This window comes from Chiloscyllium plagiosum, unplaced genomic scaffold, assembly GCF_037043375.1.
Source record: "Chiloscyllium plagiosum isolate Xiang-an unplaced genomic scaffold, Cpla_swu_hap1 HiC_scaffold_11, whole genome shotgun sequence".
Taxonomy (NCBI): Eukaryota; Metazoa; Chordata; class Chondrichthyes; order Orectolobiformes; family Hemiscylliidae; genus Chiloscyllium; species Chiloscyllium plagiosum.
This window is the reverse complement of record NW_028270149.1, coordinates 47,021,921-47,045,564: the sequence shown is the minus strand read 5'-3', so window position 1 is coordinate 47,045,564 and position 23,644 is coordinate 47,021,921. Positions and strand designations below refer to the sequence as shown.

Sequence of the window (23,644 nt, the reverse complement as noted above, 5' to 3'; positions counted from 1 at the left end):
TTATATTAACTAGTAATAGCCTGCCATTCTGAGAATGAATGATTTATTCCTAATTTGCTTTCAGTTTGTTAACCAATTCTCAAACAATATTAGTAGAACACGACCAATCCTGTTCTGTAATTTTTGTTTACTAACCTCCTGTCTGCAACCTTAGCAAAAACCTACTGAAAATCAAGCTACACCACATCACTGAATTGTGATTGCACAGAATTAAAGAGTCATATGTGTTTCTCTCACCACAGATGCTGCCAGACCATGAGTTCTCCATTTTGTTTCTGTTTCAGATCTCCAATATTAGTGATACTTTGTTTTTATATTGCTGTGGATCTGGAGTCAAATGCAGGCCCAACTAAATGGGATACTAGAATCTGTAAAGGGCATTAGTGAACTAGACAGATTTTCAAAAACCATCAACAGCGGTTACATGATTGCCATTAGGCTAACTTTTTATTGCAGATTTATATTAAACTCAAATTTCACCATCTACCACAGTGAGGTTCCACTATATTGCCACTATACCACCGCCCTTTCTTTTTTCATATTTAAAACTAAATCTAAAATAGCACAATGTCTATTTGGTTTTTCAGTGAACTGCTGCAGAAACCCATCTTTGTACCCACTTTATGAATTCGTCCTTTGTAGCATTAGTGCTGATTAGGTTTACCTAGTAAATTAAAGTCCATTATTACAGTATGGCACGTTCATCTCTAAGTTCCAGGTTTTGCTGTACCTAAGATCACCACTAAAGTTTGGTGGCCTGTAAACAGCTTCCACCAATATTTGCTGCCCTTTGCTTCCTCGTTCATTCAAACTAATTCTGTGCCTTGATCCTTCACGTTCTCTCTCACTAATGTATTGATCTCATTCCTCCTTTTACTTTTTCAGCAACTTTTACAAATGATGAATATCCTTGAATTTTTGTTTTTTAATCTTGCAGTAACATTGTTTCTGTAATGGCAAAGATGAAGGTACCTCAACTTGTGTCTTCAAATGATCAACCCTGTGCAAATGCTGCATGTATTCAGATGGAATGCCCTTAACTCTACCTTTTAAATATGATTCTACGTTTTGATCTTGTTTGTCATTTGTCTTTGTTTCATTTATCTTTTGATTTCAGTTACCGCTTTTCTATTTTTTATTACCAATTTTTCTTCCCTCAGAATCGAGGCAGTTTATCATCCCCGTGCCAATCTAGTTTAAACCCTCGCCAAAGGAAACGGCAAATCTTTCTGAGGGAATATTAGTTCTTGTGTCTTTAAGATGCAATAAGTCCATTGTATAGGTCCCATCTACCTCAGCACTGGTTCCAATGCCTCAAAAATCTGCTGCCTTCCCTCCTACCTCAGTTCTCTCACCTTTGTTCAATCGCTCAACTCCTCTATTGCAACTCCTCTTGCTGCAAAGGGAAAACCAAATACTGGAGGTTGCAAAAAGAAAATCTTTCTTTGCTCCAGCCATGAAACTTGCCACTGACCAATTCACATTTTTTTGATTTTACTTAGAATCAGAGCTCCCTATGCTAGCGTCACCCAGACTTTCTGAAGTTGAAACTGTGAAAGTCAAATGGATTGGTTAGCTGATTAATTTATCAGCTGCTTCACCAATCAAGTTTATTTATTCATGTCTAATCCCGGAAGAAATGTATTTACTTTATTTTAACTACTTAATTTTATTAACTCAACTTTATTTCCACAGTAAATTCCAATTAACTATGAATTGCAGAATTTTAGAAAGATATTGATAGTTAAAAATCTTCACACACACTCAACTCGTATTTGCTCATTCTGCATCCAATGTATACTACAATATTTATTTTTCTGAAGGTATTTATTTATCGCCTTTTCTGGAAAAGTAAGGATCGTCCACGCAGAATTCGCATGGAAGACATAAAGAAAGCATTTCCTTCCCACTCTGAGAGCAGCATAAGAAAGCGATTAAAACTGTGTGCAGATTTCAAACGAACAGGTACAGCTTTAATATGACATACTCACCGGACAGTGATGAGCAATCCACTTTTATGACTTCAGTATTGTATTAATGCAGTAAAGCAATGCAAATTTGTCATATTATTCAGAAATGTGAAACTTGCTGTCTTGTTACTGCAGTGTCCTGTAACTTCATATAATATGTATAGGACTTTGATATATCAGCACAGAATCATACAATGCCCACCTTGCTTGTACATGCTAACTATGTCTGTTTAACCTGTCTTTAAAGGAATGGACTCAAACTGGTGGGTGCTAAAACCAGACTTCAGATTGCCCACAGAGGAAGAGATTCGAGCCATGGTCTCTCCAGAGCAGTGCTGTGCATATTACAGTATGTTAGCAGCAGAGCAGCGTTTAAAGGTGAGTATTCTTAATAAAATTCCAGTGTAGGTGCCTTTAGAAGTTGAAGCATTACCAGATTATATTGCAAATTTAATAGTGTTTGCAATGTTTTGTGCACTGTTCGTAGAATAAAATTCAAAATTATCCTAAAGCAGATTAAACGATACCTTTTACATTACTTGCTCTAACTTGTGTTAAGAGTCCATTTGTGCAGTGAACAAAGTTTGCACTGGCGTAGTACATTTAACATTGTGCCAAAATGAATGTGAGGAAAATCTTGAGCCATGCTGTTGCACGTTTACGTTCCTGCTTCTGGTGTACTTCCAGTTGCTTTGATAGATCACAACAAACATGCATTCTAATTTGAGGACCAGCTGCTGTGAGGTTTGCATTTTGGGTAAATTCTGATTTTGGAATTGAGATTGGTTTGTGGGTTGGGTTTTTGGATTAATTGAAAACTGGTCCTTCCATTTGATTTCTGGGATAGTGTTTAAATCACCATTTTAATTGAAAAACACTGAAGGCTATATGTGTCAAGCTGACAAGTGTCAAGGATTTGTGCTGAACTGAATATTCCAGTTCTGGTTTGTGCTCAAGCTTCATGAGTGTTTGGTTAAAGTTGCAATAGCACAAAAATCTATGAATCAGCTGTAGATTTGTCATTGCAAAACTTAAAGTTACTGAAGTAGTTTGATTCATTTGGCTTGAATCTAATTTTTGTTATTTTGTTTTCTGGCCATAGACACAGCTTTTGTATCTGTTCACCTCCAAATGCAGTACAATAAGAACATTTATTTTCTTTTTCTAAGATACCTTCTTTCATGAGATGAGGGAATCTCGAGCAAGATGAGCATTTGTCATCTATCCTTAATTGGCCTTGAGAATGTGGCAGTAAGCCAACTGCTTGAACTACTGAGGTCCATGCTGTGTATGTGCACTTAAATTGGTGTTAGGTAGGAAATTGAGTAGCTCTCTGGGTGCTACAATATAGTCCCAAGACAGGATGATGCTTGGATTGGAAGAGAGCTTGCAGATGATGGTCTTCCCATGTTTGCAGCCCTTGTCCTTCTAAATGGTTTGGGTTGGAATTTGGAAGGTGCTTTCAAAGAAGCCTTAGTGAATTGCAGTAGTATATCTTGCATGTGTCAGTGGTGGAGGGAGTGAACATTTAAGATGTTGGATGGTGTGTGGCAATCAACTGGTGACTTTGAATGGTATTAAGTTTCTTGAATTTTATTACAGTTATACTTCGCCAGGCAAATGGCAAATATTCCATCATGCACCTGACTTGTGACTTGCATGTAGTGAATCAGGGAGTGAGTTACTTATCTAAATTTTCACCCTTTCACCTGTTCTTGCAGCCACAGTATCCATATGGCCAGTTGATTTCTGTTTGTGATTAGTGGTGAGCACCAGGGTGTTGACAGTGATTCAGTTCAATCATGATAATGTCAATGATTGTCAAAGATGAATAGTCTTACTGGAGACGTTTATTGCATGAATATCAGTTAGATTTAAAAGAAACCAACTTTCAACTAATTGAAGTCAGCATTTTTGAGATTTATTCTGCAAGTATAAATTAAGCTTGTTTGTCATTTGTTTACATTAAGAAAATTTTAAAGGTAATACAATTGCACTTTACTTTCCACCTACTAGACACAGTGATGGGTCTGCACAATTTGCTATGATTCAAATGGACTGAAGATCTTTGCTACTTATATGTGCACAAGCTGTTTCTGGTCATGTTGGTACACCCAAATGGAGTGTATGCTGATTTCAGAGTGGGATGGGTATTATTTTTTAGGAATGCTTACATATCCTTCATAACTCAATTTCTGTTAGCTGGAACATAAGTTTTGATGTGTACAGGCCAGGGCACCCAGGTACAGCACTTTGCTTCAATGAAAAGGTTTTGGAATTTAGAGTTAACAGAGATTCCTGTTTAAAAATAGTCATTAGATTTACCAATGAAGCTAGTTTTCATTAGGAGTTGATTCTTTAGTAGTGCATATTGACTTATTTTCACGACTTGCAGGATGCTGGCTACGGTGAAAAATCATTCTTTGCACCAGAGGAGGAGAATGAAGAAGAATTTCAGATGAAAATTGATGATGAGGTAATGAGATGGAAATTTTCTCTTTTGTCCTCAGTGAAAGCTCATTATTCATCTCATGTCAGTCTATATCAGCGCAGAAGAAATAAGAGTATGATTTGCGTTGTGACAAAGGCTAGAGGAATGCACTAAACAAAAAAAACTCCAAGAACTGTGGATGCTGGAAATCAGAAACACAACCATAAATTGCTGGAAAATCTCAGCAGGTCTGGCAGCAGCTGTGGAGAGAAAGCAAAGTTAATTTTTTGGGATCTGTTGACCTCCCCACTTCAGAAAGGCGTGCACTGTTGCTGTTCTCACTACTTCACAGGTCACCTCATAAAATACTTTCCCTGTTACTGAGTTGACCAATGAAATACATTACCTATAGCAGGTTTGAAGTGAAAAGATCTGTCAATCATGTTTCTTTATGAGCACAAAATTCATGTGTTATTATCAAAACTGAACTTAGCCATTGAAGATGCAATAACTGGTCAACATACACAGTTAGTCATATGGCAATAAAAATGTTTATTCCTTTAATTAATGCAAAACCAAAACAATGTGCACAAATACTAGAGGAAAACAAAATTAAAATGTATTTTTCTCTTCAACGATTCCATTTATAAACAAAAAAAAGGCTTTGTGTCCTTCAAGGATAACAAGTAGAATTTCCCAAAGTATATTGCTGATGGTCTGGCCTGAGAGATGAAGTCTCTATGCATCTGTAGTTTGCCTCAGTAGCCTTGAAACACACAGCTTGCTCAGGAAATGCAGTGTCGAGAAATTGCTTCAGTCACTCTTTCAGAGAAAGAAATATCTCTCCTGCTGAACTGATTAAAAAGGGTTTTTCAGAAATAGGAGTTATCAGCTAGGCATCTATTCCATTTAGGGATCTTGTCTCTCAACTGATTCTGATACTAAAGCACTGTCTATCCAGTCACTGTTCAAGCAGCCCCAGCAGGGGTCCACAATAGAATAATCAGTTATCACCAGTTATGTGAATTCTAGAAACCCTTGTTAAAAACCTCCTGTTAGTCAACCCATTCTCTATCCATGTTAATACTTCACCCGTAATGCCATCCATCTTTATCTTATGCAGCAGCCTTTTGTGCAACACTTATCAAAGGCCTTTTGGAAATCTAGATACATCACATCTACTGGGTTCCCATTGTTCACCGTGTTTGTAATGTCTTCATAGAATTCCAAAAGATTAGCTCAGCATGATGTGCCCTTCATGAACCCATGCTGCATCTGCCCAATGGGATAGTTACTATCTAGATGCCTTGCTATTCCTTCCTTGATAATAAACTCAAGCATCTTCCCATCTACAGAAGCTAAGCTAACCCGTCTATAATTCTCCATCTTTCGTCGACCACCCTTTTTAAATGGTGACGTCACATTTCCATTTTAGTCAGAAAACGTAGCGCTGGACAAGCATAGCAGGTCAGGCAGCATCCAAGGAACTGACCCATTGTATGTGGTTTGAACTATGGGGAGAGGCTGAATAGGCTTGGGCTGTTTTCCCTGGAGTGCCAGAGGCTGGGGGGTGACCTTATAGAGGTCCTTATAAAATCATGAGGAACATGGATAGGGTAGATAGACAAGATCTTTTCCCTGAGTTGGGAGAGTCCAGAACTAGAGGGCATAGGTTTAGGGTAAGAGGGGAAAGATTTAAGAGACCTTAGGGGCAACCTTTTCATGCAAAGGGTGGTGCGTATATGGAATGAGCTGCCAGAAGAAATGGTTGAAGCTAGTATAATTACAACATTTAAAAGGCATCTGGATGGGCATATGAATAGCGAGGATTTAGATGAATATGGGCCAGGTGCTGACAAATGGGACTAGGTTAATTTAGGATATCTGGTCGGCATGGATGAGTTGGACCGAAGGGTCTGTTTCCATGCTATATATCTCTTTGACTTTGACTCTTTGACACCACTAACAATTTTGCCTTTCATGACCTTTTCGGTGACCTAAAAAAGAGCCACACCTGGTATTTCTACAAAACTTGGGGTAAAAGATTACTTTTTTTCCACAAGCCGTTGTATGTCTTCAAATAAAATATTTAAAAAATGAAGTATCTTCAAGACAGTAGACTAAGTGGTTCATTGAGCTTGTTCTGCCATTTAGTAGCATCTTGATTGATCTGCCATAATCTTTCACTCACCTAAAGTTCAAGAATCTCTCTCCCTCAGCCTTGAATGTATTTGAATACCGTGGTAAAGAATTCCAAGCTTTCACAGCTCTGAGAGACAAAATTCCCCATCATCTCCATCTTAATGGGCATCTTAATGAAGTTATGTTTTTGAAACAGTAGTTTAATTCATGTTGTTCATAATATATTTTCAAAAATTAAAATGTATCTTGCCACCTCCATGTGCAACAATTCGAAGCAAAGTAAATTAATTTCTATTAGCTATAGAGCATGGGATAATTTAGAGGACATTTAATACTGTTCACAACCCAGATAACATTTGTTAATCGACCTGTCTATTTATCTTATTCTACTCTCAACACTGACAATGTTGATAGTTCAAATTATAAATGTGAAAGCAATTCTGAATTTTATAGTGCTACGGTTGGATTTAATCTGATCATGATTGGATTCTTGGTCAAACTAGAACCTTTGTGGATGGTGCTCATGTTAGAAGACTATATGACTGTTAACCCTAGAATGGTTATCAGTGTTCGCACATGACCAAGTTCATGCTTAACTAATTTGCCTTAATCTCTTTTTTATAGGTCAGAACAGCGCCCTGGAATACCACACGAGCATTCATTGCAGCAATGAAAGGCAAATGTCTACTGGAGGTTACTGGGGTTGCTGATCCTACTGGCTGTGGTGAAGGGTTTTCCTATGTGAAGGTTCCCAACAAACCACAGCAACAAAAGGTAACACATAAGAGGTTGATAATTTCCTTGTACTTTTAATGTCTTAGTATAACACCAGAAACTATATCTACTATTACCTATCTAATTCCAATCTTCAAACTGACAACCAGCAAAAATCAATTTTTCTTATAAATGTAATGCTTATCTTTCAAACCTTAATCTCTGAAAAATAAGCACCATAGTGAACGTGCACTCAAGGCACACAGCCTTTGGGCTGGAATGAAAATGAATCTGTTGATCCACAGTTTGGAGGTCAACGAATCATTGTTGCAAATTGTGAGATAAGTAGCTTATTATTCCTGGAACCATTGCAGCAACAAAGACTCACAGGATAGTCTCCATTTTACACCAGTTCACCGACCTTGCAGTGAAGTGCTTCCAAAGAAGTCATCTTGATGATGAGATTGTACGGAACATCTTCTGCATTTTGACAGAAGATAGTCTGACTACTTGGAAAATGAAATATGTATTTTCAGCCAGCATCTGCTTGGCATTAAGGCAGTCTTTGATGCTGGCCAGCAGTAAAGATTTCGAAGCACATCACCTCTATATTTAGTACTTGAACAAACAAGCAAAATGAATGCCAAATGCGGCATTGATATTAGAATCGCTGTCCAGTTATCACTGTGGACACTAGAGTAGTGATAAGGTCTAATAATTTGATCCCACCAAAAGTGTTAATTTTGCTAAAAATTTTAAATGCAGAAGGACCCAGTGGTAGTTCTCTAGAACTCTGCTTTATGTTTGAAACTGTTAACAGCAAAAATGTGTTGCAAGTTTCAAAAAAATTGCCTTGGAATTTTATAGATTTTTAGTTGAAACTAAATGTTGACTCTTGCATTTATCTCTACCCTTGTAAATTGAAGTAAGTAGCCTCACTACATTTAAAAAAAGTCTAGTGAACCAATTTTCAACTCAATTTCCAGGATGACAACCAGCCACAACCTGTGAAGAAGACAGTGACAGGAACAGATGCTGATCTGCGGCGCCTGTCTCTGAAAAATGCCAAACAGCTCCTTCGGAAGTTTGGAGTACCAGAAGAAGAGGTAAGTTATTCCGTTTCCCAATTTTGCCAGCAATAAATCCTTTTACTTATCAGTTCTGCAACAGATAGTAGGATTAACTTTGATTTTTAACACAAACAAACGATTTGGATTAAGATTTATTGTCAATTTCTTTTTGTGTCATTTATAAATTGTTGCAGTATTCTAAAATTCTGTTCAGATTTAAATATTACGGTTGACATATTCTATTTGATATTTTAAATTCTATTTGTAACAGATTAAAAAGCTATCTCGATGGGAAGTTATTGATGTTGTGCGTACAATGTCAACAGAACAGGCCCGGTCTGGGGATACTCCCATGAGTAAATTTGCTCGTGGGTCCCGTTTTTCAGTTGCTGAACATCAGGAGCGATACAAGGAAGAGTGTCAGCGAATCTTTGACCTTCAGAACAAGTAAGATTTTGCTCTTGATTATAGCTTCACTATGATTTTGCATCAAACACTGGCCTCATAGGTATCATTGTCTACCAAAATAAAAATGACGCTCAAAAGCTGAAATAAGAATAAAAAGCACTGCAAAACCTCTGAAGAGGAAACAAAGTAAACAGTCAGTCCAATATGAGTTTTCTTCAGAATGAAAACATCTTTGGACTCTTCGGAAGAATCAAATTGGATTTGAAATGTCCCTTTGGCGGCACCTGTGGAGAGAGAACCAAATGAACACTTCACTGTTGATCTTATTTAATTGAGTCCAAAGAAGTTCTTTGGTTGTGAGAATTGAATTCATTAGAAACATTAACTTTGTTTCTTTTTCCTCAGATACTGCCAGACCTGCTGAGTTTCTCAAACACTTTGTTTCATTTCAAAGTCTGCCAAAATCACTCTTTTAGAATAACATAGTGTAAAGGCTGAACTTTGTTATTTTTCTTCATTTTTGATTGTGGATTAAATTTGGAAAAAATAACTTTAAAACCAAGGGCTGTGGAAGGAGCTGCTATACTTCTAAAAGCAAATTACTGGAACTCATTGTGAATCGTGTTTACATAGCTGCTTTTCCAGAAGGAGGAGTGGAGGGATAAGCTACCATGGTACTGGGGTATGCACAGAGTGAGATTTGTCCAGCGATTGATTGTTGATTGTGCGATTGTGTCCAGTTATGGATGTCAGAGATCATCAGCTTGATAACAATTGACTGACTGACTCCTGAGTAGGTGAACACCTTGATGCTTACACTAGTGGGTGTAGTGTCTCCAGACTTATGAATGAACAGGTTTTGTGTCTCTATTTCTCAGCTGTAAAAGTAACTGAAGGCTGAAGAAAGGCAGCTTTTTTTTATTACCAGTTGCTGTAAACTGTTGCCTTAAGATTAACGAAGAAACTTCATAATTAGTGTACAAATTACTTGTGCCTCCTGTGAAAAATTGAAAGAATCTGGAGAAAGAGATCAGAGAACAAAAGGACCATCTCACCAATCCTGAGGACTGGTGCTATTAAACAATGTTTCCCAGTGATGTTTTCTTCCGCACGTAACTCCAGAGTATTTTTGTTTGTCTGTATTTGCATGCAGGGCTTTGAAAGGGATGAGAGTTTGTCTCGGAGAGGTATATGTTAATTGTTTACCTGTGGTGTGGAGGTGCTGGTGTTTGACTGTGGTGGCCAGAGTCAAAATCACAAGACACCAGGTTAAAGTCTTCATTTACATGTCACTAGGGTTTGTTTGTACTAACCAGTAGTTCTTCTTAAGTGCAGGAACCTGGGCAGTGTATTTAGTTATTCTGATTCCATCAGATAAATAAATTAGGGGCTTTGTGTACTTTGGATAAATCATTAACTTTTGTGAAGTAGTGAGCTTGACACCAGTGCACTTTTCCAGATGAGTTGTAACAGTTCTTGTAGAAATTTACACCCCTTAGGAAGCTGCACTAGTGGAACTCTCTCAAACCAACACACTGGTCATAGCAATGTAATTGAATTAAAACTAATTTAATAAGATACATTTTAACAATATTATTCAATCAACATCATCATCTATCTATATCAATGTGAAGCCAATTATAATTGTTCTGAATGTGTCTGACTCTCTTGACATTTCAACGTTGAACATTGACGAGTTAAAGGCACATCCTGATATTGAGGATGCCCACTATTTAAAAAACTGGACATCCATGAGGTGCTGTGGGCTATCAGCAGTATTCCATCAATCTATCACCTCATGCTCTGACATATTCTGTAACTTTACCATGACTGTGAAGTCAGGAGATTAACCCTGTTTAAACGAAAAGTGCACAAGCGCAACTCCAGCTGTTCCTAAAAAGTGAAGTGTCAGTATGGTGAAGCTCTGATGCAGAAGTTCTAAAAGGTAGAATCTTGTGATCCCAAAATCAATGAGTCAAATCAAAGCTTTGTATTGCTGGCACATACGGTTGTAAATAGAACATAGAAAAGTACAGCACAGTACAGGTCTTTCGGGTAAATAGTGGGGGACAACTAAACAAGAAGGTGCCATGAATATTCCAATTTTCATTGATAGAGCCCAGCAACTAACTGCAAATAAAGGCTAAAACATTTGCATATCTAGAAGCAGGACTAAGTAATTCAGTAAGGGTAATGTTATAGTGGTAGTATCACTAGACTTAATCCAGAAACTCAGCGAATATTTTGGGGACCCAGGTTTGAACCCTGACACAACAGATATTTCGATCAATCCAATATCTGCAGATGACCATGAAACCATTGTCGGAAAAACCCACCCGAAATCTGTCATGTTCACTTAATTTGGTCTACATGTGACTCCAGACCCACAGAATTGTGGTTAAAATTGACAATTGCTCTCTGAAATGACTTAGCATGCAACTTAGTTGTATCCATCACTGTGAAGTCTCAACAAAGAAATGAAACCAGATGGATCACGTGGCATTGACTTAGGCACTAGAAATGACAGCGGGAGAAACAGCCCTGTCAACCCTGCGAAGTCGTCCTTACTAATATCTGGGAATAGTGTGAGAGACTGGTCAGGCAAAGTCATATCCACAGAATCATACCCAGACACTATCATCACCATCCATGGATAAGCCCTGTCCTACCAGCAGGACTGACCCAGCAAAGGTGGCAGCACAATCATACATGTTCAGGAGGAAGTTGCCCTGGGAATCCTCAATGTTGACTCCATATCCCATGAAATCTCATGGCTTCAGGTTAACATAGCCAAGGAAACTTCCTGCTGATTACCATGTACCGTCCTCCTTAGATAGCTGAATCATTATTACTTCATGTTGATCAACATTTGGAGGGGGCACTGAGGATGGTGAGGGTGCAAAAGAGACTTTGGGAAATGTAGTTCAGTGTCTACCACCAAGAGTGGCTTGGCAGCAGCACTACTGATCAAGCTGTTTGGATTATAAAGGGCGTAACTGCTAGACTGGGTCGTTGGCAGAAGAGAAAAGTACACTTGACTTTATCTTTACCGGCATCAGAAACATCATGTCCGCGGCAATTTTGGGAAGTGAAACAATTAGAGAGGTTTACAAAATTGAGGGGCATGGATAGGATAAATAGACAAAGTCTTTTCTCTGGGGTTGGGGAGTCCAGAACGAGAGGGCATAGGTTTAGGGTGAGAGGGGAAAGATTTAAAAGAGATCTAAGGGGCAACTTTTTCACACAGAGGGTGGTGCATGTATGGAATGAGCTGCTAGAGGAAGTGGTGGAGGCTGGTACAATCGCAACATTTAAAAGGCATTTGGATGGGTATATGAATAGGAAGGATTTGGAGGGATATGGCAGGTGGAACTAGATTGGGTTGGGATATCTGGTTGGCATGGATGGATTGGACCAAAGGGTCTGCTTCCATGTTGTACATCTCTATGACTCGATGAAGTCCTGCCTTCACGTTGAGAATAGCCTCCATAGTGTTTCATGTTATTATCCTCACGCTAAATGGAACAGACTTCAAACAGATCTAGCAACTCTCAAGACTGGCTGTGAGCCATTGACAGCAGCAGAATTGTACTTCAGCACAATCTGCAACCTCTTGGCCCAGCATGTCCTGCACTTGAGCATTAACACAAAGCCAGAGGATCAACCCTGGTTCAATGAAAAGTGCAGAGAGGAATGCCACGAGCAGTACCAGGCATATCAAAAAATAAGGTGTCAACATGTTGAAGCTGCCAAGCAGGACTAGTTGCATGCCAAACAGCATAACAGCAAATGATAGAGCTGAATGACCCAATGCCCAATGAATCACATCTAAACTCTGCAGTCTTGCCATATTCAATAATGAATGATGTTAAACATTAAACAACTCACTGGAGGAGAAGGCTCCACAAATACCCCCCATCTTCAATGATACAAGAACCCAAAATATCAGTGCAAAAATAAAGTCGAAGCATTCCCAGCAATCTTCAGCCAAGTGCTGAGTGGATGATCAATCTTGCTCTCCTCCAGCTTTACAAACCAGTCTTCAGCCAATTTGTTTCAATAGATGTGATATCAAGAATGGTTGGAAATACTGGATAGTGCAATGGTTATGGGCACTGACAACATTCTGGCAATAGGACTGAAGCTTTGTGCTCCAGAACTTGTCACACCCCTAGCCAAACTCTACAGTACAGCCTCAACACTGGCAATGCAGAAAATTGCCCCTGTATGTGTTGCATTCAAAAAACAGGACAAATGCAAACCAGCCAATTATTGCCTCCCCATCCCCAACCCCATCAGTCTATTCTTGATCATCAGTAAAGTGATGGAAAGTGCCATTAAAGCAGCACCTGCTCAGTTTGGGTTCCACTCAGCTTTTGACCTCATCACAGTCTTGGTTCAAACATTGTCAAAAAGCTGAATTCCAGAGGTGACGTGAGAATGACAGCCTTTGACATCAGGGTCGCATTTTACCGAATGTGGTATGAAGAAACCCTAGCAAAACTAGATTCAATGGGTTTCCGGGGCAAGCTCTCCACTGATGGGAGTCATACATGGCAGGTAAGATTGTTTTGGTTGTTGGAAGTCTGTCATCTCAATTCCAGGACATCTCTGCAGGAGTTCCTCAGCATAGTGTCCTAGGCCTAACCACCGTCATCTGCTTCACCAATTGCCTTTCCCTCCATCATAAGGTCAGAAGTTGGGATGTATGCTGATGTTTTCACAATATTCTGCATCATTCATGTCTCCTCAGATGTTGAAATGCAACAAGATCTGGAAAATATCCAGGCTTGGGATGTCAAGTGGTAAGTAATATTCGTGCCCAACAAATGCCAGGCCACAACCATCTTCAATCAGAGACAATCTAACTCCCGCCCCTTGATATTCAGTGGTGGTACCATCACTGAATCCCCAGCTAGAAACATCCTTGGGTTTACCATTGATCAGAAACTCAAGTGGACTCATCACATATAGACAGTGGCAGTAAGAGCTGATCACAAGCTAGGATTACCGGGGTAAGTAACTTGCATCCCCAAAGCCTGTCCATCATCTACATAAGTGAGGAGTGTGATGGAATGCTGTCCCGCTTGCCTGGATATGTGCAGAGTTGACAACATTGAAGCTTGGATAAAGCAGCCTGCTTGAATGGTTCCACATCCACAATCATTCACTTCTTCCACCACCGATGCTCAGTGTGGGAGTGTGCAGTACCAACAAGATGCAGTGTGGAAATCCGTCAAAACACTTTTCAAACCCACAACCATTTCCAACTAGAAGGACAGGAGCAGTAGATAAATGGAAATACCACCATCTGCAAATTCCTCTCCAAGCTACTCGCCATCCTAACTTGGAAATATATTTCAGGTCCTCACTATTGTTGGGTCAAAATCCGGGAATTCTCTTCCTACTGGCATTGTGGGTTAACCCACACCATGTGGACTACAGCAGTTCCAGAAGGCAGCTCAACACCACCTTTTTAAGGGCAACTAGAGACGGACAATAAATGCTGGCCAGCTAGCGATACTCATGTCACATGAATGAATAAAAAATAAAAAGCCCCTCATAGTTGCACTTCCATTGTAGATTGTGGTTGATTATCTACCGAATGCCATATTCCCACATTATTCTCGTATCTCTTGGTAGCTATCATAACTAGAAATCAGTGAATCTCTGTATTGATCTTTCTCAATGGCTAAGGTTCCACAATCCTCAGGTTAGAAAATTCCACAAATTCACTATCCCATAAGTGAAGGGGTTCTTCTTCTTCTTGGTCCTAAATGGCTTGCCTTTTAATAGTCAGAATTGCAGAGTGTAACATCCATAATGGAGGTGTCCTAACGTACCAATCATAGAAGTTTGTCTTCAGCTCATTCAACTAATTACTCTGCCTTTTTATCAAGAAGCAGCTGAGAGCAGTGAATACAGCAAAGACTATGAATACCAACAACACCTTTGCACTAATGCTGGAGATTTTTGCGACACAATTTGCTGTGGCTTTAGATGAACTTATAACACTGCTGTCGACATAATGGAGTGGAACGTTGTGTGTCCACATGAAAGCAGGTCACATTCACATGATCAATTAGCTTCCGATCAGTCTACTTTTATTTGATGATCAGGAGCAGTAGAATACGTCCTTTACAGTTGTATCAAGCAACTGTTAATCAGCAATAATTTGCTCATCAATGTTCAGTTTGATTTCTGTCAAGTTCACAATTTAATTGCAACTCTGCTTCAAACATACACAACAAAAACTGCATTCCATTTGTGAGGTGTGTGCGACTGTCCTTGACGTCAAATTAGCATTGGATTGGTTGGCATCAAAGAGCCTGAACAAAACTGCTCATCAAAAAATGAGTGAATAGCAGATGGCTAGACCAGGACAACTTTCAAGCTTGGACCATTAAGTGCCAAGTCACAAATATACTACACAAGTGTCAGGAGATAGCCAAGTACAATGAGAGAGGATCAAATCAATTCCTCTTTATATTCAATGGCATTGCAATGATCAAATCCCCCACCACCAACATTCTGAGAGTCACTGAAGCAGCCATGTAAGTGTTGTATCTATGAGACCAAATCACATGTTCTTTGTTGAATGAGTCAGTCACCTGACTTTTAAAATTCTTTCTGATACCCTTAAGGCGCATATCAAGAATTTGATTGAATACTTGACAGCCTGAATGAATGCATTTCAGTAAGACTTGAGAGTTGTGACACCACCCAGGACAAACCAGCCTATTTTGTCAACAGCCCGTCTACCATTTTAGACATTACCTCTCTTCACCACCAGCACACCGTGGCACCAGTGTGTACTGTATACAAGATGCACTGTGGGAGCTCAGCAAGCCTCATCAGGCAACACTATCACTGAGAAGGATGAGGGCAGCTGAGGCATGGGACCATCACTGCTGCAAGTTGGCCTTCAAGTCACACACCATCCTGGCTACATGGCTGATTTTCCTTGCCATTGATTTGTTATTCTGTAACTCAGTCCCAACTACTGTGGGAGTACAGTTGCAAACATGGATTGCAGCGGTTCAGGCAGATGGCTCATCACAATTGCCTCAAGAGTAATTGGCCTAGAAGTTGAGCTCAAACTTTCCTTCCACTTCGAAGATCCAAATACAGCTTTGTATTTTAACTTTAAAAGCATGCTACATTGCCTTGTCAGCAACTTGAGGTATTTATAGCCTAAATATATCTTGACCAAATAGAGATTCGGAGACTTTACTGTATGTGAATTCACTCTATCTTTAGGATGATTTTGTCTGAGGGATCATGTGATAGATGTTTATCAATGTGCATCTAAAACAAACACTAATAACATGCATGCTTTTGCATGCATATTCGACCTGAGCTACTTGTGATTTTTCTTTATTGGCTATTAAGCTTACTAAATCCGAGGTGTGAAGGATTCTGAAAGAAGAATTATGTTGTTTGTCCATTTTGTGAACTGTTGTTCCATTGCATATTTGAATATTTAATATATAATAGAAATAAGTTGTACCATGTAGGATGGTGCAATTCAACATCAGCGTCTCTTAAAAATGTCACCAGCTATTTTTTTAAACCAGGAGAACTGATTAGTCAGTTCGCATCTCAAAAGTGTTACAATACACATTCTTCCTGAAACCAAGGGAGGGATGTGGGCTGAACTTCCACATCAGTATCATCACTGAGCTGAATTTCAAACTAGTTGATGAAAGCATTATTTAATATTTTGTTTGCAGTTGATTAGTTTACTTTTCACAGAATTGACAAGTGTAATTGCAGAAAGTACCAAATTTGTTTGTTTACTTTTAGGGTCCTGTCTTCAACGGAGGTTCTCTCTACAGACACAGATAGCAGTTCTGCGGAAGACAGCGATTTTGAGGAAATGGGAAAAAATATTGAAAATATGTTACAGAATAAGAAAACAAGCTCGCAACTTTCACGTGAGCGTGAGGAGCAGGAGCGTAAGGAACTGCAGAGGATGTTGATGGGAGAGGAAATTGGGAATGATAAGGACCGTGATAAAAAGGAGAAGAAAGACAGGAAAGGTTCATGTGAGTGACACTTGCTCAATATTTCTGCAGGAGAAGCATCATTTTTACTGTCTGCTAAGTAAGATTTAGCTGCAACTTTATGTGGACAGGTGCTGCAGCAAGAGTATCTGAAACTGAGTGCTGCAGTAAGTAGACTTGAAGGTAGGTGGTACAGGATGTCAGTGGAGGTTAAATGATGAATTGAATTGATTTGAATTTATTGTCACGTGTACCAAGGCACAGTGAAAAGCTTTATCTTGCGAGCAATACAGGCAGATCACATGGTTAAGTAGCATAGATAGGTAAAATAATAGGTAAACAGCAGTAAAAACAACAACACAGGTATAGGTGGATGTTAAGAGTTTGAGAGTCCATTCAGTGTTCTTACAACAGTAGGGTAGAAACTGTTAGAAAGCTGGCTGGTGCATGTGTTCAGGCTTTTGTACCTTCTCCCTGATGGTAGAGGTTGTAGAAAAGCATTGCCAGAGTGGGATGTATCTTTGAGAATGCTGGCAGCCTTTCCTTGACATCGGGCCTAGTAGATGGATTCTATAGATGGAAGGTTGGCCTTTGTGATTGTCTGGGCCGAGTTCACCACTCTCTATAACTGTCTCTGATCTTGAATGGTACAGTTGCCATACCATGTAGCGATACATCCAGACAGAATGCTGGCGCACCTATAAAAGTTGGCAAGGGTTTTGCCATCATGCCAAATTTCCTCAGCTGCCTGAGGAAGAAGGGACATTGTTGGGCCTTTGTAACCAGCGCGTCCACATGAAGAGTCCAAAAAAGCTTGTTGTGGATGACCACTCTCAGGAACTTGACACTCTCCACCTCTGTGCTGTTAATGTGTTGGGGGGGGGGGGGGTGCGGTATGAGTAACATCCCATCGAAAGTCAATTATGATTTCCTCGGTTTTGCTGGCATTAAGGGCTAGGTTGTTCTCAGTGCACCATTTTTCCAGGTCTTCCACCTCCTGTCTGTAGTCTGTTTCATCGCCATCTGAAATTCTAACCGACTCTGGTGGTGTCAACAGTGAACTTGTAAATAGCATTAGTCTGATATTTGATGACGCAGTCACGGGTATACAATGAGTACAGTAGGGGGCTGAGTACGCATCCCTGGAGGCTCCAGTGTTGAGTGTTGGTGAGGATGAAATATTGTCCCCAATCTTCACTGACTGTGGCCTGCGGGTCAGAAAACTGAAGATCCAGTTGTAGAGAGTAGGGCTTAGTCCAAGATCAGTAAGATTCGTAATCAGTCTCGAGGGGGTAATAGTGTTGAAGGCTGAACTGTAGTCAATGAGTAGGATTCTTATACAGAGAATGGCAAATTAACACCTGAAGACATTAAATAGAAAATGTTGAATTTTGTCTAAATAGTTTGAGATCGATTTCCTTATTGCAAATATACAATAATCTCTAACTGTACTAATCAAAATGATTACCCAATATCTATTGAATCTATTAAACATTAGACACAGTTGAACAAAACTGAGAACCAATTGTGAACTTATTACACCTAAGGTTTAATTTGCTATAGAATACAAATTTTAAAATTGCCAGTTTTTGTTTTAACCATTTAGTGTAGTAAAGTTTTGCATAGTAGGCGTGCTTGTTGTTGGGCAAAATGCTTGGCATTGAACTTTGGAATTGGTTAAACTAGAAATGACTAAATTGTTGACTGTATTGAGGTTGGACATGCTTCGTAAAAAGAAAAGATAGCAGATAATGAAGTCTCTTGAAGTTGTAATCAGTGATGTTCTGTTGGTTCATCCATCAGCTTTCTCTCGTTGGAATGTAGTTCCATAGGTCTCAATGAGCCTCTCGTTCTTGTTAGTCTTCATGCCTTGACCTGGATGTTGAGTATTGGAATGCATAACAGCCGGGATCAATCTTACCTGTATTTGGCATCTATATGGCAAATGTCATTAGACTGTGATCAGGAGTGGGAATCTCTTCTGACCCAGAAACAAAACAAGATGCAATTTCGAGAATAACATTGAAATTATATTCTGGGTGAATTTAGCTCCTTCAGCAGAATTTTTGATTGAACTTCTTATCTGTGTTACATACCAATTTCTATCTTTACAAACTAGACCATTAGGGAGCTTAATTTCAAAGCAATTCAGGTTTGATTTTACTTTACTTTAAATGGACATGAATATATTAAATGATTGGCTACTGCAAGCAAAATTTTGCAATTTTGAGAATATTTCTCCAGCTTAAAACATTTTTGAATTGTGTTCAAATCTTGAATTGTTTGGTTAGGGTAGGTATTATTCTCAAACATTATTTGTTCATCACTATCATTACCAAAACCTTGATGAGTGACTTCTGTTGGAGCTGCATGTGTGAAATTGAGATGACGGCAGAATTGGGCTTAACAGCAATAAGTAGCTGACATGCTATACTAATTTTAGATTTACAAATTTGATACAAGGCTAGCCAGTGGCATGGAATTGTATCTCAACCTTCTGCAGCACAGATAAGGGTGAACAGCAGCTGGATTCTCCAAAATATATCAAATTCTAAACTATCACCATATCTTTCTTGTACTACTTCACCATACCTTAGTTGTGCTGCTTCTTGCTTCCAAAATAACTATTTCAAAGCAAGTTTTTTAACACTTTAAACTCTTGTGTTCATGAGAGTCAAAGAATGAATCGTTCCTATTTCAGGCCCACAATGTTGACATAAAGTTTCAGACACTTGTAAAACTGACAGTTACAGAATAAAACTGCCTCAACATTTTTCTAACATTGTACATCATGAGTACCCTCACCAACCATCTGTTGGACGCCTTAAATGAGATAGTTTACTATTAAAGTAGGCACAATTTAGTGCTGTGCACAGTCGGAACTGAATGCGACCTATTTTACGCAGGACCCTGACAACCAGAAGAGGAACAGACTTTTATCACATGAGTCTGAGCTGGATTGACACTTAGATATTATTTGAAGATAAATGTCTTGGCTGCTTGTGCACTTAGATCTATTTTCTCCATCTTTACATTAAACACTACATGTCTAAAAGATTTGATATTAAACAATCCGATAATTATTTTTAAAAAAATCTTTCAGCTTGCAGCACTCCTACCCCTGGAGTGTTTCACAAAGATGATGACACTGCCTCTGTTACCAGTCTTAACTCATCAGCAACAGGACGGCGTCTGAAGATTTATCGCACATTCCGAGATGAAGATGGAAAGGAGTATGTAAGATGTGAAACTGTCAGGAAGGCTGCTGTAATTGATGCATATGTTAGAATACGGACAACAAAAGATGAAGATTTTATGTAAGTGGAATGTTAGCTCTCTTTTAGTTGAGACGAAATGTTTCAAAGACATTGCAGTTTTTAAGCGCATAATTCAGGCTGATTCCCAAGTATTGCATTAAGTGAATGCTCCAAGGTCAGAGGTACAATGATTTGAGTGAAATGTTTGAGCTGATAAACCAAAGATCTAGCTGCTTCCTTCGGTGGAAGCAATGGATAAAATATTACTCTTGCCAAGCAGTGAAGCTTGCAATGAGAATGTGAAGTGAGGATTTGTGAATAAGGGAGTGAATCTTAAGGGTGAATCTCTTTTTGTTCAAAAAACATCTAGGTTTGTTTGCAATTAGCATTTAACTGAAATAGGATTCTGGATTAGTGGTGCTGGAAGAGCACAGCAATTCAGGCAGCATCCGAGGACAGGCAAAATCGACGTTTCGGGCAAAAGCCCTTCATCAGGGCTTTTAACTGAAATACACTATTTAGGAATAAAATGAGGAGTTATTGAGGAAGAAGTTGAAACTTCTTGTTGAAGAAGCCTGAAGAGAGATTTGGTAGAGGTTTTCAAAAGCATGAGTAGACAGGGAAAAGCTGTTCTTCCTTGTTCAAGAAAAAAGAACGAGAGGGTTTAAACTAAATATACAAACAAAGCAAAAGTAATGTGAGAAAAAACTTTTCACACAGTGGCTAGTTAGGGTATGAAATGCATAGCCTTGAAAAGTGGTGCAAGCATGTTAAATTTAAGCATTCATTCAAGAAGACATTGGATGATTATTTGGATAGAAATGGTATGCAGGGATAAGAGGAAGAGGCAGGAGATTAGTATTGGATAATAGAACTGTTGCAAGCATGAGGGGCTGAATGGCATCCTTCTGTACAGTAACAGTTGTATGAAGTCTCTTCCTGCTAGAGAGCAGGCAAAATTAGTTAATTTTATAACTGGTCTAATCTGATTTCTGTAACACTGTAAGGTCTGTGAGACTTCCATTCAGAGAAAAATAATAAGTGATATCACAGGAAACTTGCTAGATGATAGGTGAGTACTTTGTTCTCTCACATCTTTTCAAGCTCAGGAAGTTTATGAGAAATTGAGGTTTTATTGGTATGAGTAAAGTTTCCTAGTTGTAACAAAGTTTATTAGGAGTAATAGTGTTTAGATTAGATTAGATTCCCTACATTGTGGAAACAGTGTCCTTCGGCCCAAGCAGTCCACACCGACCCTCCGAAGAGTAACTCACCCAGACCCATTTCACTCTGACTAATGCACCTAACACTATGAGCAATTTAGCATGGCCAATTCACCTGACCTGCACGTCTTTGGACTGTGGGAGGAAACTGGAGTACCCGGAGGAAACCCACGCAGATACGGGGAGAATGTGCAAACTCCACACAGACAGTCACCCGAGGCTGGAATCGAATCTGGGACCCTGGTGCTGTGAGCCACCGTGCTGCCCCCTATTTTACTATTATAAATTAATAAAATAAATTCATTAAGACACAATATGTTGACAGGCAAGTGATATTTTAAGACAGCATGATGAGGCAACTCCTAAGATGTCATTGTAATCAGGGCAAACACCTTTTTCCTGCCTATAGCTAAAGGCGTTTTGGCTTTGAGTTTGAGCTGCATAAACTGTGGTGCCTCTGGGAGGGGGAAAGCTATCTGGACAATTAACTCCAAGAGGCAGTCATAGCCTATAGGATTGGTTCTTCTGATTTAGTCAGTAGTCATGAAAAGGAAGATGTGACTCTGATTGAGGCAGCTTTGAGGACTCAAAAATACAGAAACATTGAGTCTACTCCACCATTCACAATGGTCATGACCAATATTCTGTCTCATTACCATGCTTATGCTGTCTCCATATACCCTTGATACCTTTATTGTCCAGAAACCTTTGTACTTCATTATTAAATGTATTCAGTGCCTTGGCTTCCAAGGCCTTTTGTGCTGGAGAATTCTGAAGATTTACCACCCTCCAAGTTAAGAAACCTTTTCTAATCTCAGGTCTAGATTGCCTACTTCATATCTTGAGATGGTGAGTCATGATTTAGAAAAAAGGGGAATGTTGTTTCTGCATCCAGTCCTGTCAGGGGTTATCTGATCCGCACAGGAAACTGGAATTGAGACCACAACTAATCAGCCATAATCTTATTGAATGGTGGAGCAAGCTTGTCGGGTCAAATGGCTTACTCCTGCTCCCAAGTCCTATCATCTTGTGCACTTAGTGTCTTGGCCAATAGCTAACTTTTAAAACAAGATAGATTGATGCTTACTAACAAGGAGGTCAAATGTTATTGGGAGTCAGCAGAAATGTGGTGTCGAGGCAACAATCAACCATGATTGTATTGAATGACAGCATACATGTGTACCAAATAGTCTACTCTTGCTTATAATTCATTTGTTTGTCTGTTTGTTATCTTCAATCAACATAACTTAAGCAGGTTATTTGACTATTAATGTAATGGAGTCTTGTGTGTTGGCTTCTGTATACTTTGTACTATGATAGTGACTACACTTCAAAAGAAGTTCATTACTATCAATGCTTCAGGTCATATCCAAATCATATGTGCAAGGCTTCAGTACTTGTCCTCCATTAGAACCTTCCTAAAAGCCTTTAAATTAACCGAACTTTGTTCTAATGTTCCTCCTTCAATTCTCCTAATTTTATCTAATTACACTTCTGTGAAGTATCTTAAGTAAGTTTATTCTGTTAAAGTTGCTACATAAATGAAGTCATTGATGTTAAAGTAAAAAAGATGCCAGGAATAGAGATTTTCGATTTTATTTTTACAAAATAGTTTTGAACCAAATAAGACAGTCAGGGTCTAACAAAAATGGTTGGGCAGAACCTGCAATTGAGTAAGTCCATGATAGACAAAATTCAGTTGAGGTGAATATGGGCTGTAAGGAATAGACTGCTTTCTATTAGGGGCAGTCTTCAAAAGATGTATAATTGGATTCATTATTAAATAGAGATTACCTTGAAGGATTCCCCTTCTCAACCTCTCCCCTTGCCTAGTGCGTGGTTAAGCCACAATTGCCAGTCATGTCTCTCTAATGAGAGAGTAGCCATATAGTCTGGTAAGATTATAATGACTTTCCTTTTACTTGGATAGAATAATCATAAGTTTATCAAATTATGATTCAATAGATATTGAATAAAGATCACAAAAAGCAGAAATCTATATGAAAAATGTTTTAATTCTTATGTCACTCATTCTTTTATTTTCCTTAGCCGCAAATTTGCTCTATTTGATGAGCAACACCGTGAAGAAATGCGTAGAGAACGGCGCAGAATTCAGGAACAACTCCGGCGACTCAAACGGAATCAGGAGAAGGAAAAATTGAAAGGACCACCAGAGAAAAAACCCAAAAAAGTCAAAGAAAGGCCTGACCTGAAGGTAATCATCCTGAACAAGCATTGCTTTTAAGCAAGCAGAAAGGGCTGAAACCAGTTTAATTTGTAGCTTCTAAACTTAAATTACGAACATTTCATTCATGTCGTCTTGACACAACTCTATTCTCACTTGTAGAGTAAACAGTTGCTCAATGATACAATGTACTTCATCATATTGATTTCAGATGAACTGTTAGACATGTTTATTTTGA

The 23,644-nt window shown here is 39.0% G+C and overlaps 1 protein-coding gene and 1 long non-coding RNA gene across 7 annotated transcripts in view; one reads left to right on the top strand and one right to left on the bottom strand.

The window, feature by feature from the left end:
• Positions 1-23,644, top strand: part of taf1 (TAF1 RNA polymerase II, TATA box binding protein (TBP)-associated factor) — a 176,162-nt gene that overhangs the window by 103,050 nt on the left and 49,468 nt on the right. For all 5 annotated transcript variants that reach the window (XM_043704745.2, XM_087992028.1, XM_043704747.2 and 2 more), the window contains exons 18-26: positions 1,824-1,965; positions 2,218-2,348; positions 4,366-4,446; positions 7,168-7,317; positions 8,244-8,363; positions 8,599-8,774; positions 16,542-16,783; positions 19,845-20,058; positions 23,271-23,436. In XM_043704745.2, coding sequence (XP_043560680.1) covers positions 1,824-1,965; positions 2,218-2,348; positions 4,366-4,446; positions 7,168-7,317; positions 8,244-8,363; positions 8,599-8,774; positions 16,542-16,783; positions 19,845-20,058; positions 23,271-23,436 — 1,422 coding nt within the window. The remainder of the gene's footprint in view (positions 1-1,823; positions 1,966-2,217; positions 2,349-4,365; positions 4,447-7,167; positions 7,318-8,243; positions 8,364-8,598; positions 8,775-16,541; positions 16,784-19,844; positions 20,059-23,270; positions 23,437-23,644) is intronic.
• The window catches only part of LOC122557251 (uncharacterized), a 76,992-nt gene continuing 70,375 nt past the window's right edge, over positions 17,028-23,644 (bottom strand). For both annotated transcript variants that reach the window (XR_006313778.2, XR_006313779.2), the window contains one exon: positions 17,028-18,102. This is a non-coding gene — a long non-coding RNA (uncharacterized LOC122557251). The remainder of the gene's footprint in view (positions 18,103-23,644) is intronic.